We start from the raw sequence: 16,757 nt of genomic DNA on the forward strand, positions 1-16,757 counted from the left end.
CTCAATCTTTCCCAACATCAGGGTCTTTTCCAGGGAGTCTTCTCTTCTCATGAGGTGGCCAAAGTATTGGAGCCTCAGCTTCACGATCTGTCCTTCCAGTGAGCACTCAGGGCTGATTTCCTTAAGAATGGATACGTTTGATCTTCTTGCAGTCCATGGGACTCTCAAGAGTCTCCTCCAGCACCATAATTCAAAAGCATCAATTCTTCGGCGATCAGCCTTCTTTATGGTCCAGCTCTCACTTCCATACATCACTACTGGGAAAACCATGGCTTTAACTATACGGACCTTTGTTGGCAAGGTGATGTCTCTGCTTTTTAAGATGCTATCCAGGTTTGCCATCGCCTTTCTCCCAAGGAGCAGGCGTCTTTTAATTTCATGACTGCTGTCACCATCTGCGGTGATCATGGAGCCCAAGAAAGTAAAATCTCTCACTGCTTCCATTTCTTCCCCTTCTATTTGCCAGGAGGTGATGGGACCAGTGGCCATGATCTTCGTTTTTTTGATGTATTGATAATGGCCCTCTATTGTTCTCTTGATATCCATAGCTGGGCCAGGTTGGCTTGCATAAGCCAGCCCAAGAATTCTCTGTCTGCCACAGTTCTGCAGTTTATGTTTTAATCCATATCCCAATTAATCCAAATCCTAGCATTTATTCATTCCTAGGGTTTAGGAATATATATATATATATATATATATATATATATATATATATATATATAATGATATGTTATTGGAGCAGCTGCCACCTGGTTGTATCTCATACTACTCTGCTGGTACCTGTAAGGAAGAACCATATGACTTAGGCAACAGGCATGGTTCCTTCCCATGTCAATGTCACCCGACCTCAAAGGATGAATGATACAAGTAGGGGAAAGAACCACCTAATTGGTCGAAGCCCCATGATTCATTTATTATTTGTATGGATATTCCCAAACCAACATGAGCTGTAGAGGCATGGAAGTGGCAGCTCCAGTACAAAACACAAGGTAACACTGTACAAGGAATCCACAACACCTTAACAAAAATCCAACAGCAGTGAGAAATATTGTGACTATAAGGGAACAAAAGGAAAAGTGAAAAGAGGTAGGAGGATAGAGATTAGTAGAAAATTGCATGTTACTGCTGAGGTGGGCTAGCAATGTATAGAATAATAAGTTGGGGGAAAGATCATAATTTTTATCTCACAGTTAAAGATATAAAAAGAGCAAGGAGGCATCTGCAATACATGATTGCTAACGTGTCACATCACAGATATCAATATGCTGCAAAATCAAGCTTCTTTCCCCCCATGCTGTCAGTGTGATAGAACTCAATCATAGGGTGGCATGAGTATCAAAAAGTGCTGAATTCTGTTGATACTGTATAGATAACAGCCAACTCTGTTATTTCTAGCCTAAACTGTAAGTGTGACTAACTAGGCTGAAATCCTAACCCTGATTACCTGGGAGTAAACAAACTAAATTTATTAAGATTTCTTTTGAATAGGCATTATAGCACTGCATTACTTTTCCAGAATGCACCATATCCATTGGGAACATCATAGTCTCTCGTCTCTGGCTGTGTTCACACTCCCATTCACCATGCACTCACTGCGTTTCCAGTGCTGGCTTTTAAAATACGTGTTCACATGATGTTTTCCAAAATGCCTATCTATCCTGTACTTTGTTATAACATACTACAATTTGATGTATTGTTTCTAAAACCAGCTTAACACCAATTTGCTGTGCTTTAGGGCTGTAATGTGAACACACCCTTAGTTTAGCTCCTCATCTATATATACCTGTGAATGGTAGACCCAATGCTTTTTTCTGGGGGTACGCAGGGGTACGCATACCCCTAAACATTTTCTGAATCTTTGTACTTTTCCTGATTTGAACTATAGAATGATGATTTTCTTGAGTCAAAATGAGAGTACCCCTAAACATTTTTAAAGAAAAAAAGCACTGGGTAAACCTATTGCAAATCTACTGTATTACAGTATTGGGTAAATTAAGATGACAAGGATAGTAAAATACTTCATACTTGGAGTAAAACATTTCAGTTGACAGTAATGATAAGATTTGTTACAAGAGTCAAATCTTAACTGGCTGAGATGGAAATGCTCACTTCTTAATTTGAGACTATTTTAGCCCTGACGTGGTACAGAATAAAAGAGAAAATGTTCAAGATTGTCATTTGCTGCTTCGGGCTCAGTCTTGCCGGGTGGTTGGCAGCTGCATGTTAATCTGAGACGCTTTTTGCTATCATTCTATTCATTCCTTTATACACTAAAAGGTAAAGGTACCCCTGCCCGTTCGGGCCAGTCTTGCCAGACTCTAGGGTTGTGCGCTCATCTCACTCTAGAGGCCGGGAGCCAGCGCTGTCCGCAGACACTTCCGGGTCACGTGGCCAGCGTGACGAAGCTGCTCTGGTGAGCCAGCACAGCACACAGAACGCCGTTTACCTTCCCGCTAGTAAGCGGTCCCTATTTATCTACTTGCACTTTTGACGTGCTTTCGAACTGCTAGGTTGGCAGGGGCTGGGACCGAGCAACGGAAGCGCACCCCGCTGCGGGGATTCGAACCGCCGACCATGCGATCGGCAAGTCCTAGGCGCTGAGGTTTTACCCACAGCACCACCCGCGTCCCCTTTATACACTACTGGAAGCAAAAGTGCCCTGAATACAAAATGTTTTGGCCACAGTGTCAGCGATGGCTGGTGCCCTTTGGGAATGGTAGAGTGGAAGAAGGCAGGGAGACCAAGAGTAGGTGGAGCAGAACCCAGTGGCCGGTGGAGCCAACCAATCCTTCGTTTGTCCCCGTCCTCTTCCCTGATTAGTTCTACAAGGGCAAAGCAGAGACGAAGGCGGAGGAATCTCACAGCCAGGGCCCCTTTGACTGGTATCTGGGAACCGACTGAGGTTGGTGGGGCAGTGTCCCATTTGTTATAAGAAACACACACACACACCCCGTCCGCTTGAAATCACAGTGAAATGTTTTCCTGAAATACTAAATATGCTGATATTCAGCCATCAGGTATAAATTGCCAAGTGGTATTTCTGATTTGTGGAAGCACTGAATTCTGACATCATCATGGCAGAAACTTCCTTTCTGACCTCTAATAGATGCTTCTAGATCATCAGTAAAACAGAAATAACCACAATGATTAATCATGCAATTCTCTCATTCAGCTGTGGTTGTGAAAATTATTTGTCAATATTTATACACCATTTTGTACTGCACATATTATGGATAATTAAAACATGTTGCTGCAGAGAAAGAGGGCTATCTAGGCATCTCACTGTGGATGTACAAACAGATTGCTGTACTGCAAATTAAATACCAACAAACAGAAGACAAGGCCTTCTCTACATCAGTTATCTTAATTATGCTTTGCTAATTAAGCTGCAAGAAGGCCAAGGTGAGCTTATATCAAATGCTGCAGAATGTGTTAGAGAAATTTAACTCCTTGGAGGCTGTACAATTAATCAGCTTTCTCAAGTCACCTGTCTCTACTTTTTACTTACAACTGTAAGTAAAAGTAATGGCTTCTTCCTCAGATGAATTTTTCCTCGGGCATAATTTTTTTCTTTTTTAAAAAAATTGTATGTGTTGTCTGCATAGCAGTGGGGGAACTTTCCCACAATGCTGGTTATGTCCTTGAGCAACACAACTGCCCCTCCCACATGTTCAGGAAAACATAGCAGCGCCCAACATTTTGAACTAAGAATTATGTGTGGGAGGAAGATGACTTAGTTGCTTTCTACCCAGCATTGCCCAGACTCTGGAGTGGGAACTATGTTTCCGTAGGAGTACATTTCAGTAGCAAATATTTGTTTGTTTTTTAACTTTCAACTGCTTATTGAAATAAATGGAGTCACAGGGAAACACAGGGAACTGCCTATAGAGACCACTGGTAGATCTGGCTCACTGAGTGGTCGTGGCTCCAGAGTTTCAGGCAGGAATCTTTCCCAGTGCCAGGAACTGATTTATTTTCTCTACAAAATTGCTCACAGCTTCAGAAATTGTCTGTGAAGTGGTTCCCTGGGTATTTTTGTGTCAGGTTGCAAAGCAGGTAACCCTGACCCATGTTCTGCTTCAGTGGTCGGCTGGGAACATTCCTTTCTCAACTAACTCAGTGCCAATCATGCTGTCTCTAGAAGATTTTTGACATATATATGTTTCTGCCACATGTACCTTTTAAGCTGAAATATATAGAAGTTCCTTGGTTCAAGAAGAAAGATTGTTCATAAACTGTCTTAAGCAGGAGCTGGGGAGCTTTTGAAATCTTCCATGCACATTATAGCAGCTTGGGCTGATAAATATTAACATGCATGGCCTCTAATTGTAAATGAATATTTTCCTATTTCTGTTTCTTGTTTGTGGCCTATTGCTGTCAGAGATGTTCTTTTTTCTTTAGTTGCTCTATTTCCACATCTTGTCATTGCTGTTGCAGCTGTTTGGGGTTGTCTATATAGCATATTCCTGATTGACTCTGTAAAAGTATTTCTGAAAGTCTGTGATAAGGTGATCAGCTACCACTGTGATCCTATGCATGCCTACTCAAAAGTAAATCCCATTGAGATAACTTGGGCTTATTCCCAGGTGTGTCTCACGCTCATACATTAATGGGGTTGCTTATTAGTTCTTTATAGCAAAGTATACTACCAAAATGACCCACCTCTTTGTTAATACTGTAAATGATTCAATATGCAACATACGGAAATACTTCTATACTAAATGTTGGTAACAGTAAACCTATGGTATGATTAGAAGAGCAGAAGAGTTTGCATGGGTGGTTTTTTAATGGGGGGAAATTGTCTAGTTTATTCCTAAAGTCATTCCATTGGAGCTTTCTGGGTACAGGGATAAATATACCAAAGAGAATGACAGAACAACCCTATGCATGTTTTCTCAGAAATAAGCTGCACTGTGTTCCATTAAGATTACTCCCAAGTAAATGTGCCTAGAAAGACAACAACAACAACAAAATCAAGGCAGCAATTCCCAATTGAACACAGTGGGACTTACTTCTGAACAGATATGTATAGTGTTGCACTGTAAGAAATCTATGTGAGATCCTACACCAGACACAGTGTTAGAGATTGTAGTTGTACGTCACTCTCTTTAGGATTTGTAGAGTGTTATTCTTACCTTCAAGGCTGCCAGAGTATTTCTCAGGACGATTTAGAGAGTCGAAGTGTGGTTGTATCTCAGCACCCATGGACAGAATAGCTGAGAGCTGACAATGTGGCCAAGTGGAAACTGAACACGATTAACCTAAGTGTGACAGGTGAAAGGTCTCTTGTATGCAAACACCTAAATGCTGCCTGATCCCTGTCATTGTCCCATTCTTTTCAGGTAATAAAACTAGCTGCATACCCTTTAACAAAGATGAAAATAGGGACATTTCTCACTCTTCTCCAACTGACCCTCCTCCACCCCCCATTTTGCCCCTTCTCCTCGCAGAGCATTTTCTATCAGGGCAAGTGCTGCCTCCACCGCTACACCAATGGGACCCAGCATACCCCCCTCCACCGCCCAGAGAAAACCCACCATCACTTGGGACAAGGGCCCCAACATCCTCCCTGAGCTCGGCACTGGCAGCGGAAATAGGAACATTACAGGATCAAATCAGCAGCCAGTATGGCTTTCATAATTCCAGGACTGTCCCTGGAAAATCGGGACACTTGGAGGGTATGCAGCTGCTGGTTTCCATTTCGGGGCAACAAGCTACAAATGCAGTCCCAGAATAGTTTTCAGCTATTTTGAAGTATAGCCCATCTAATAGTTCAAAGCACTGTAGCCAATGGTATGCCATTAACTCAACTACTAGAGCATAGTTTGGTGTCAGAGGAAGAATTGCTAATTGATAAATTGCTATTTAGAACTTCTAGGTTAGATTTGGCTTGGGGTCATTAAGTATGTACACATTTTTATTTTAAAACCAACTTTTGGTAATCTCAGTAGGAAAGGGATTCCAGGGAAGAGGAACAACCATTTTTACTTGGCACTTGAGCAACATTATCAAGCAGCAGTTTTGCTTGGCTTTAGAAGTTATGATGAAATCTATGGTACATAGATAGTCAAGTTTAAGGCACGATAGGTAGGTCAAAATCATCATGAGTCTTGTCCAAAAGGATCCTGGAAGCTTGAAAAAATAGAGCCAGGCATACTTCAGAAGCAGTAACAACATGGTCTCTGTTAAACATTGCCTCTGGCATTACTCACTTATGTTGGTTAAAATATATGCATATGCTGTTAGTTTCTCTCCCCCCCCCCCCCAGTTAGGCAGTGAACAGAAAGAGCTCTGTTTAGGGCTGCCTAAATGTGGATGTGCTCCCTAATACCATAATACTTGATGTAGGAACCTTTATTTTAAGATCACTTTGAGTTTTGTTGTAATTTCTTTCTGTTTACTCTTTTGGGGAGATCATAATTATATAAACCTCAAGTACAGTCATCTTTAGTCATCTTTACACTAAAAAAATTGTAGGGTTGTATTTCATAGTTCTACAATGAAATAAATGGACTTTGGTTATTCATGACCATTGATTGCAATTGCCCTAACTTCAGGATGATTTACATTACCAGCCCCGGTGTCATAATCTTCTTCTTAGGGCAGATACCCTTTTCTCCTTCGTGGTGTTTTTAAACATTATTTTGTGCTCACGTTATCAATCATCTTCTATAGTTAGAAGGGAAATCAAAACCAGAAGAAAGCTTTGAATAACAAGACAACATGGGTAATAAAATGAAAATCTCCTTAAAAGAATCCAGACGAGCATGGAAATTGTAAAAGTTAAAGCTGCTAGATGGTTCTGTGAAAAACACACAAACAAAAACAACCCAGTACTTTATTTGGTGAAAAATGGCTAGAATTTATATTTGAAAAATACTCTGGTTTTTGTTTGAGTAAGTTTGTAAGCCTAATTTATCAGTCCAGAGCTCTGGATACTTGCAGTGTCATCAAAAAACATTTACTCAAAATCAAGTCCAATTGAGTTCACTGAAACTTATTCCTATCTAAGGGGTTATAGGATTGATCACACATACTTAGAAGAACAGGGATTCATCTCCTTCAAAAGGCTTTGGCCCTTCTACCTTGTAAAACATTTTGTTACAAGCACTTTTAAAAATGTTAATAGTCATACATTTCTGCAGGATCTGAAATACTGGCAACTCCCCGTTTGTGCAGGAGTTGCATTCCGGGGTCCTTGTGTGCACCAGCAGCCATGAGTCAGCCCATTCCACCCCTGTCCCGTCCCCCCCCCCCCCGTTCCGCTCCTGCCTTGCCCCATTCTGAGGCTGAAAATGAGACGTGTGTTGCACATCAATTGGATGTGCAAAATGGTGAGAAAGTAACTTACAAGGAAATATCAAATTGTTCTAAACTTCATCTCTTGTTTTGCTTTAAGAGCAATGTTTATGTTTCCAAACCGTAAGCTGGATGGGAAATGGGACTTTTGACTATGTCTTTCCAAAAAGTGCATAATTAATTCTCTTATTTACTCCTTATTCTGTCATGCAGTCAAAACACAATAATGATCACACCATTATTTATTTTCATTTTGCTATTATTAGTGCATAATTATCCAGATATCATCTTTATTGGTATGGTTTGTCAGTGGTTTCCTTATTACTAGCACATCTGAGGATGAAATAGATATCCTCCTTTCTTCAAGCTATGCGTTACCTAGTTGAGAAAGAAAGAGCTGGGGTGAAGGGAAGAGAAGTCTCTTTCTCTCCTCTGTGGCCAGGAGTCTGGGATTCCCACTTGCTTTCTTGCTCAGTCGTACAAAGTGAAGTGTACATTCTGCACTTCAGGACAGGATTCTTTGTTTTTTCATTGTCTGAAGAATCATGAAAGGACCCATTTGAGACAAACCAGTTTTCACACTGACATGTTAATTCTGAGAGGCAGCAGAATTCTCATTGAAACTCCAAACTTGATCATTCTTATTAACTTTAGGACGAATTTTAAAACAATCCAGTTTACCCAGGCATTTCATGGCTCAAAGATACTGTTATTTGCAGCCTTGAAATTATTAGCCCTGAGAGTATGTGATTGTTTGACATGTTTAATTGTTTTTATATGTTTTAACAGGTTTAGTTGTTTTAAACTGTTTTAATCATTTTTAAATGTTTGAAATATGTTCTTATTTTATTTGTAGTTGTATTTTTAATCACTGGTGTGTCTGCTTCCCTGTACTCCTTTGGGAGAAAGGGTGGGATATACATTTACTCATAAATAAATAAATACCCTCCATAGCGTTAATTCTCTAACACACATTAAAACTCAGTGAAAGCTGCATATCCCTAACATTTCTCTGTTTTGTCCAATGAAAGCAGAATGGGTAGATCTTCACCTAGTGCACTATGATGGCTCTAATACAAAACCCTAAGGTATTTGCTTGTTTATTTTTCTGTGTGTGCTTCAGATTGATATCGGAGGATGTTGGAATGGATATCCCTTCTAATGAGACTATGCTAGACTCCAGTGCTACAGAGATGAGACCTGGTGAGACAACCTTTTAATTATATTTTTGATCCTCCTCCTTTTCCTAAGCATTTTGTTAATTCAGTGAGAAGCATGTTTCTGTGCTGCCACGAGATCATTCCTGTGTTAGAAGAAAAATGTGTGAGCTTTGCTTTATTTAGCTAATTCAATGGTTCTCTTGACAAAAGATTATAATTTGCAGCACACTCTCCTGTGCTTTGGTGTCATCAGGCATGAGCTCATGTGATAATTAGCTACTCTGCACTTTCTTGCTAAATTTGTCTACAGCTTATTTGTCTACAGTTGCCCTCCAGATTAACATATAGCAGTCAAAACAATGCAGTTCAAATTGCTGCCTAAAATGTGGTGGCTAGAAAAGAAGCCTTTGACATACTAGGGTCGGTCCATTCCTCAACCCATTTACTCCACACAGCACAGATGTGTAGGGTAGGTCTAGACAGCAGTAGCCCAGGATTCCAGATAAGACTTGCAGGGCTCCAGAAAATGACAGAGACGTACTAAATCAGTCCTGAAAGGCCCATCTAGCTATGTATCTATGCTAATCACAATACAATGTCTTTGCTGTAATACCATCTCCTCTATTCCCCCCCCCTCTTTCATCCTTTGATATAAATTTAAATCCTTGGATGTGTGAATGTAATTTCTTTAGGTACATTTTTATTATATGGTAATATTTTTTTCAAAATTTTGATGGAAATATTATAGTTCCATATGGTTGGCTGAGACAGAATTATTTAAATGTTATTCAACATAATAGTTTTTATCTAAAACAGGGATTATTTTATCTTCACACTTATTCAGAACCTCCCAATTCTCTAGATATCAATGGTTCCAACCCCAGAAGGATAAAACTCACAGCTCCGAATATCAATCTCTCTTTGGACCAAAGTGAAGGATCTGTCCTTTCTGATGATAACCTAGACACTCCGGATGAAATTGACATCAATGTAGATGACCTGGACACACCAGATGAAGCAGATTCTTTTGAATATGCTGGGCATGGAAATGAATTAAACTGGGAAGGTAAAGTAGCATGCAAAGTGATGAAATGTGCATTTTCTATATTATTTTTAGGAAGGCTTAGCAGTGGGAAAGTGATTCTCACTCTAGGGCTTCAGCTGTCAACTCAGCTGTGTGTTCAGAAACGAAGACAGATTCTGAGTATCATGTATAAAGCTGTAGCAGAACGCACTGCTTTCACTATAGTAATGATTTCAAGTCAGATATTAAGATTGCAGTGTTCCATCAGTCATTCAATTACATTAATTGATTTTGAAAGACTAAAAATGAGCCTCCTGTTAAATGGGCAGCAGACTTCTTAGCTAAAAATATTCTTTTTAATTTTAGCATTTTAAAAACGGCAGGCGGCAACTACTATCTTTAGAAGGGGCACTCCTAGCTTATCACATAGAAAGAAATGTATCTTCTAAGATGATCTAGTTATAGCACACATGCCATAAAGAAAGTAAGATTTATTTGCTTTTGATATATTGTTTTTACTCATGAGCAAATGTAGTCTGTTATCCTGCACACATTTAAATGGGAGTATGCCTCAATGAAAACAGTGGACTTTACTTCTGAGTAGACATGTATATGATTGCACTGTTAATTGATTAAATCAGCAGCAGCAAACCTGAGGCCTTCCCGATGTTGTTGGACTCCAACTCTCATCAACCTCAGCTAATAGCCATGGTTGATGGGTATTGTAACCTATCAACACCTGGGGGAGGGGCGGGCACAGATTCCCCAGCCAGGGATTAAATGTCTGAAACTCACACAATTTAATGGACTAAGATTGCTTTACTGTCGGCAGTGCTAGTTACTATGATTTGTCAAAATCAGCTTTAGGCATTAACTGTTTGAAGTTTTGCAGGAATTTCTTGGAACAGCACAAATGTTTCATCTTTTCTGCAGCTATCAGCTAATTGCATATCAGTACTGAGAACAATGGTGTTTATACGACTCAAAGGCATTTTCACAGATCAAGTGGTTTAAGCAACTTATAGTTAATAGACTCAGTGATTTGTCACTGGAGAAACTCAGGGCAGACTTTCACCAGGAAAGGCACCAGTCATTAGCTCCCATCAAACTATGCTCTGCTTCTGTCTTGATGCCCACTGCAGCTAAGTGAAACTACCAGTTCTTATTGAAATTTTATTTATCACATTTATATCCCACCTGTTTCTCCAAGTTGCTCAAGATGGCATGCATGGTTTTCCATCATTCCTCATTCTTGTGGAATTCCACTTTTCTGCACATAGGCTGTTTATGAGCTTTGCATAGCGAGCATAAGTTTGGGCACAAAATGCTTCTCACTTTGTTGTTTTCACCTTGTTTGTAGAGACCAATATTGAAGGCATTCCATTTTTTTTACACATCAATGCATCCCATTACTGCAAGGATCTAGCATGGAAATCATGCAAGCAAGTGGTCTTGCAACTGGTATCTGTAATGCACTGAACTGCTCCACATACTGAACCAGACAAAGATTCACATGACCACCCTTAACTTCAATAACAATAATGGGGCCATAGCTGACTAAATTCTATTCAGAGTAAACCCATTAAAATTAATAGATCCAAGTTACTCATATCCTTTGCTTTCTAGGGGTGGAATTCAACGTACTGCTAAGTGGAGTATGTGTGCATGAAACTAGGTCTGCTTGCACGGTGGGATTTCTCCCTTCCCCTCACTCCTACCCCAAACCTGTTCTGGGGTTCCCCCACCCCTCCAGAGCAGACTTAGGGGCTGCAAGGAGGGAGGAGAGGCAGGGACAGTCCCATTGCTTGAGCAGACCTTGTTCAGTGCATGCAACAACTTAGTTGCATCCTACCCATTGGGTCTACTCTGAGTATGGCTAACCAAGAATATTGACATAAGTCAGATACAAAAGTTGTGTTTATAGTACAATACCAATAGGTCTCCTCAGAGGTTGATTTTACTCTGCTTTTGTCTGCTGTGCCATAGGAATCCAGGTAGAGACAAAGGAGTGATTTTATCTCATTCTCTGTGCCATTGCTAATACTCAGCTCTTCATCCCCACCCCCACTTCTAGCAATTAGGCTCTCCCTCAATTTACATTATTCCTGCAAACAATCAGTGCTTAAATGTTTGAAGCCAAGCATCAGCTAAGTGTTTTATTGGATTGCAGCCCACATTTTGTGTCTTTGGTATTTCTCCGGATGGGTACAATGTAGTCTGGCAGATTTATCAGTGCAGTAAATTGTTCACCATCTCTTACCTGCCTAAAATACAGACAGTTGGATTTGATGTAGCTAGCAAACAAAATGGTTTTTTGCTTCCTGGAGTTTAAAAAGCTATTCGGGATGAGATATCAGCTAACATTTTTGGACTACAAAGTGCTCCTATTTTGAAACAGAAATATTACAAAGCTGTTCAGAAAGAATGAATGTAATGCAAGCTGAACTGTGAAGCCAGGATATGGGGCATAGTATCCAAAGCAGGTTACTATTTCGGAACCTGAGCCAGAAGATCCCACAAGCGCTTCTCCCCTTCTCTGGCAGTAAAAATGCGATAATAGTAAATAAATAACAGTTTGCTCCACTTTCATGGCACCCGGAATCTGCTGCCTGAGGCGGCTGTTCTTACTCTGCCTGGGAAATATAAGAGCAGATAAGAAACCTCCTTCTTAAAATGATTCTGAAGACACAACCTAACTCGCTAACTATGTGGATGGAAGAATTACTGGGCCTAGTTAATAAGAATATTGAACGTCCCTGCTGAGTCAGACCAAAGGTCCACCAATCTCATCATCCTGCCTATTGATGAAGCCTTAATTACTTGGGATCCATTTGCCCGCTTACCCAGGACGTAGAGGAGCAAAAAAAAAGCACCAGGGATTCAGTTCCTTAGGAGAAAAAAGTTTATTGTGATCTGCGCAGAGGCAACCAGCGGAATTGCTTCCAAAGGCTGGCGGCCCCTAATACACGTAAGCAAGCAATATTTATACCCCTGCAGCACCTCCCGACCACTCCCCACCAGTAACTCATCATATCATATTCCCCAATTTGCCCAATTTGGGTGTTGCTAAAACATTTCGCCAGTGCACTCCTTTCGCTTATCAGCCAAGCCTGCATATCTTGTTTGCTCCAGATGCATTCCTCCTCCTTCTCTCCGGGCGTTGCCTTCCAACTGTTAATACACTCCCTGCCTACTCCCTTCATTGACAGAGAGCAAACAGATGCCTCAGAGAGGCCCACAAGCCAGGTGTGTGAAAAAGCAGCTGTGAGAAAAATTTGATGCAAAGCAGTCCAGATTTTTAATTAGTTTGTCTATTTACTGCAAAAATGCTGACTGAAAAGGTTCCCAGTGCATTTTGATTAGACTGACTCTATTTCTAAGGTAGCCTTAAAAGGGACAAATGCCTATGTTAGACTTATATTTAAAGGAAGCTTATGTCACTAATGCTTATGTGCTTTTTAGAAGCATGTCTAGTGGGACAGCAGAGCTAAAAATACCGCCCATTGTCATTCTCCCTCACCCACACATACTTAATCAGCATCTTTAAGCAAATGTTGTCACCTTCCAGCCCTTGTCCAGGCCCATTTTAAAAAGAACTACTTATATGGAACTCTCTGTGCTCTGTGTATAGGAAGGCACAGATTGAGTTGAAGCACAGCTGGAAAAGGATGCACTGAGCAGTTGCTGAAGCAAATAGGAAGATGCAGTCGTGATGTCATTGGTGTGTGCCTGACAGCAGTGTCTTAACGGCATCTATTCTGCTTAGTTTGCCGCCTGCCTTCTCAACTATCAAACTCAACAGCAGCTTCCAGTTCATGCACATTCCCTTGGCTGCCACTTGGAGGCAGCAGCTTGATGTTGCTGTCTTCTGCTTGCTCAGGTCCACTGTACTTCCTAGGGATAGTTCTAAAACTGATAGATTCTCATCTCTGGGTCAGAAGGTGGCAACTCTGGAATTACCCAGCAGTGAAGGTCAAGCTGGGAGGCCCTTCATTTGTTACTGTATGGCTGGCTGTGCCTCAGGAACTAGTCTTTAGGCTTGGAACGAAGGCATCTCACACAGAATGAAGATTTGGGTACAGGAAGATAAAGCATCTCTACTTTTAATTGTTGGGTAGGAAAAGCAAATTTGCCAGATTCAATTTATGACGCATAGGTGGGCTGAAAATCTGTAGTTACTGAAATTCTGTTGACTGCCCTTATACAAGCAGCCTCACCCAACTTTGCAGAGGAGATGTTGGCCAGCCTTTGGAGGCATAACATGTAGTTCCACTCTACACTAGCAAAGGTGATACAACCCTTTGATGGTACCTGTGTGTGAGGTAATAAAAATTCTACTTAAGCCAATTTGCATGTGCAGCACAATCATGTGATACAGATCTCACTGAACAGTATCACTTTACCATGCAGCTGCAGGGATGCTGTGTTTGAATCCTCATAAAAACTGTGTTCTTGAGTAATGCATTATTTGTGAGTCTCATTCTTACCTGTTTTTCAGCATACACCCCCACCTGCAACATGAGTACTATCATCCAGCAAGAGCTGCACTACATGATTTAGCTGCAATGTGTAGTTTGAGTTGAATTTAGGATTGAATATTTAGAAGCTAAAGACTGCTATAAACATTGGCTATTCCCTGAACTGTATATTGGGAACACTCCATGAATTTTGAATGCTCTTCAACTGCAGCCTCTACCATATGTAGGTCCAACCTCATCTATTTTGTGGCTCATTTTCTGGGAACAGCCCAGTAAGTACAACCAGATAGCCAGATGTCCAGGCTGAATAAGGATAGCTCTGTAATGTGCCATATGTCCCCCCCTCATACAAGTGAAAGAGCCAGCGGCTACTGTCAAAGGTTGGATCTACTGACATATGGCATGCACAACCACGATCCAAACACTTTATTTTAGGCTCAAAATAATTGATGTCCAACTTAGTTATTTCATGCAGTAATGCACCGCTAATCCAAACCATAGATAAACATTATGTATTTGGCTCTCTCATCTGGGATTAGTTTTCTCAGTAATTGTGCAAGAAACAGTTCCATGTTGTTTATATAAGCAAGGTAATAACTGGAAGGAAAGGAACAAAAGTCAATCTAAAACAACTGGTCCAGAAGGAGGCCATTCTGTTTTCTGAAACGCCATCTGTATAAAGGAGCACACAAGTAGGAAGTTGACAACTTCAAATTTACCTCCAGACATTGTAATATTGTGTAATAAACAGTCTTATACAGTCCAACATAACACAGGCATTTTCAATGCAGCTGATGTTTCTTCTTGGTTATTCACAAAGAGCAGTGTCTCTATGGTTCAAACTCATTTGCAAGTTAACCCATCACCCCTGTATTAAGTCATACTAAAACAGGAGTGTAGGTTTGATCATTAGTCTTTTAAAATTACAGGGCCATTCTGATCTTTTTTTTTTTTTAAAAAAAGAGTTGAGAATAGTGTAATTAAGTTCATGGCAGGAGGCCACGGTCTCATAAGTGAAAACATATTTGATGATGTTTCTCCAGATGTCAGTAATAACCTGCCACTTTATTCTCTCTTTCACCTCCTCAGAAGAGCGGCCGGCCATTAAGGAATCTTCCCAAGAGGAATCTGAAGCAATCCCAGAATATACTGCTGAGGAAGAGCGAGAAGACAACCGGTTATGGAGAACAGTTGTCATTGGAGAACAGGAGCAGAGGATCGATATGAAAGCCATTGAGCCTTATAAAAGGGTCATTTCTCATGGAGGTAGGATTGTTCTAGTAGCATGGAGCAAAAAAGCCATTCACCCACCCCAAATAGAAAACAATACTCCTTTTATTAATATTCTTATCTCATAAGATCCAAATTTAGATTAAGTTTTCATTAAGGAAAGAAACAGGCCTGGTTCTACATGCCCAGCAAAATCCTTGTCGATTGAGAGATCTATTCTGAAACTGTAGCAGCAATCTGTTTACCATTAATTTCTTTTATTCTATGTTTAAAACACTTCATTTTCCAGGACTAGCTTACATAGTTACAAAGGAAAGGTTTAAGGAAGGAAAAAACTAGTTCATAGTGCATTTATAGACTTAAATATTGCAGGAACAATTGACTCACTTGTGTTGGTGTTCAAGTTATTTCTGCCTGCCAGTGAAAGTTGTGACCTTTGCTCAAAGAACATGGCTGCCTTTTAGATTTTTAGTTGTATTGCCTTGTGTCCTAAGTGAATCAACTCATTCCAGAGCAGTTTCTCTGAGTTCATGTTGTAAGTGGATTGAGGATGACAGTCATCCTGTCCTCACTAGGTCACAGCACGGAGAGGCTGATGTACGCTTTTCAAAGAGCGAAGGAAGTAGAATGGAATTGGCTCCTGTGACCCCCCTCCTCTTCCAAGCATGAATCTGTTAGGCTTTACAGGAGACAGTGAGGAGCACAGACAGAAGGACTAAGGCAGGAGAGTCAGTGTTCATCAAGCCTCAGCCCTGGAGACACTTTCCAGTCTTAGCTAGACTTCAGTCCTGGAACAAGTTGAGCTAATAACAGTATATTATCGGCCATGTGCAGAGCATGACTGAGTAGCCATAACCAGTTCCGCATGCCTGTTTATTATTGGGAAGGTCTTCAAGGCAAGCCTGAGAACCCGACAACTCTGATTTTAGCACCCAACTAATGACGCAGGTGGCGCTGTGGTCTAAACCACAGAGCCTAGGGCTTACTAATCAGCGGTTCAAACCCCCACAATGGGGTGAGCTTCCGTTGCTCAGTCCCTGCTCCTGCCCACCTAGCAGTTCGAAAGCATGTCAAAGTGCAAGATAAATAGGTACTACTCCGGCGGGAAAATAAATGGCATTTCCGTGGGCTGCTCTGGTTCGCCAGAAGTGGATTAGTCATTCAGGCCACATGACCCAGAAACTGTATGCCGGCTCCCTCAGCCAGTAAAGCGAGATGAGCGCCGCAACCCCAGAGTCGTCCACGACTGGACCTAATGGTCAGGGGTCCCTTTACCTTTACCTTTAATGACCATAACAGACTGCATGAAATAAAATAAAAAAATTCCATTAGAGATTTTGAATTGCTTCCTGTTCTGTGTGACTAAACTTTTGGCTTTGCATGGGATTACAAAGTAGAACTATTAAAAGTGGGCTTGTGTAATTGTAGTGGCACATCTGCCAAAGTATGGCAGCCTCAGAGCCAATTAGAAGTAAGGACCCATGACAGCACCATATGACAGCAGTTGCTTTGTGAGATCATGAAGATTTTCTCATTTCTATTAGCAGGAAACCTTTTATACTTTAC

At 40.9% G+C, this 16,757-nt stretch overlaps 1 protein-coding gene across 10 annotated transcripts in view; it reads left to right on the top strand.

Moving 5' to 3' along the window:
* The window catches only part of PRUNE2 (prune homolog 2 with BCH domain), a 142,031-nt gene that overhangs the window by 105,337 nt on the left and 19,937 nt on the right, over positions 1 to 16,757 (top strand). For 9 of the 10 annotated variants that reach the window (XR_014539751.1, XR_014539752.1, XM_083576430.1 and 6 more), the window contains exons 10-12: positions 8,423 to 8,502; positions 9,304 to 9,525; positions 15,051 to 15,227. Coding sequence is in view for 8 of the 10 variants with exons in the window: in XM_083576430.1 (XP_083432556.1) it covers positions 8,423 to 8,502; positions 9,304 to 9,525; positions 15,051 to 15,227 (479 nt within the window). In the remaining 2 variants the exon portion in view is untranslated. The remainder of the gene's footprint in view (positions 1 to 8,422; positions 8,503 to 9,303; positions 9,526 to 15,050; positions 15,228 to 16,757) is intronic. The other variant, XM_083576432.1, reaches the window with a different exon arrangement.

Source organism: Podarcis filfolensis (assembly GCF_964270895.1).
Source record: "Podarcis filfolensis genome assembly, chromosome: 11".
In the NCBI taxonomy this organism is placed as follows: Eukaryota; Metazoa; Chordata; class Lepidosauria; order Squamata; family Lacertidae; genus Podarcis; species Podarcis filfolensis.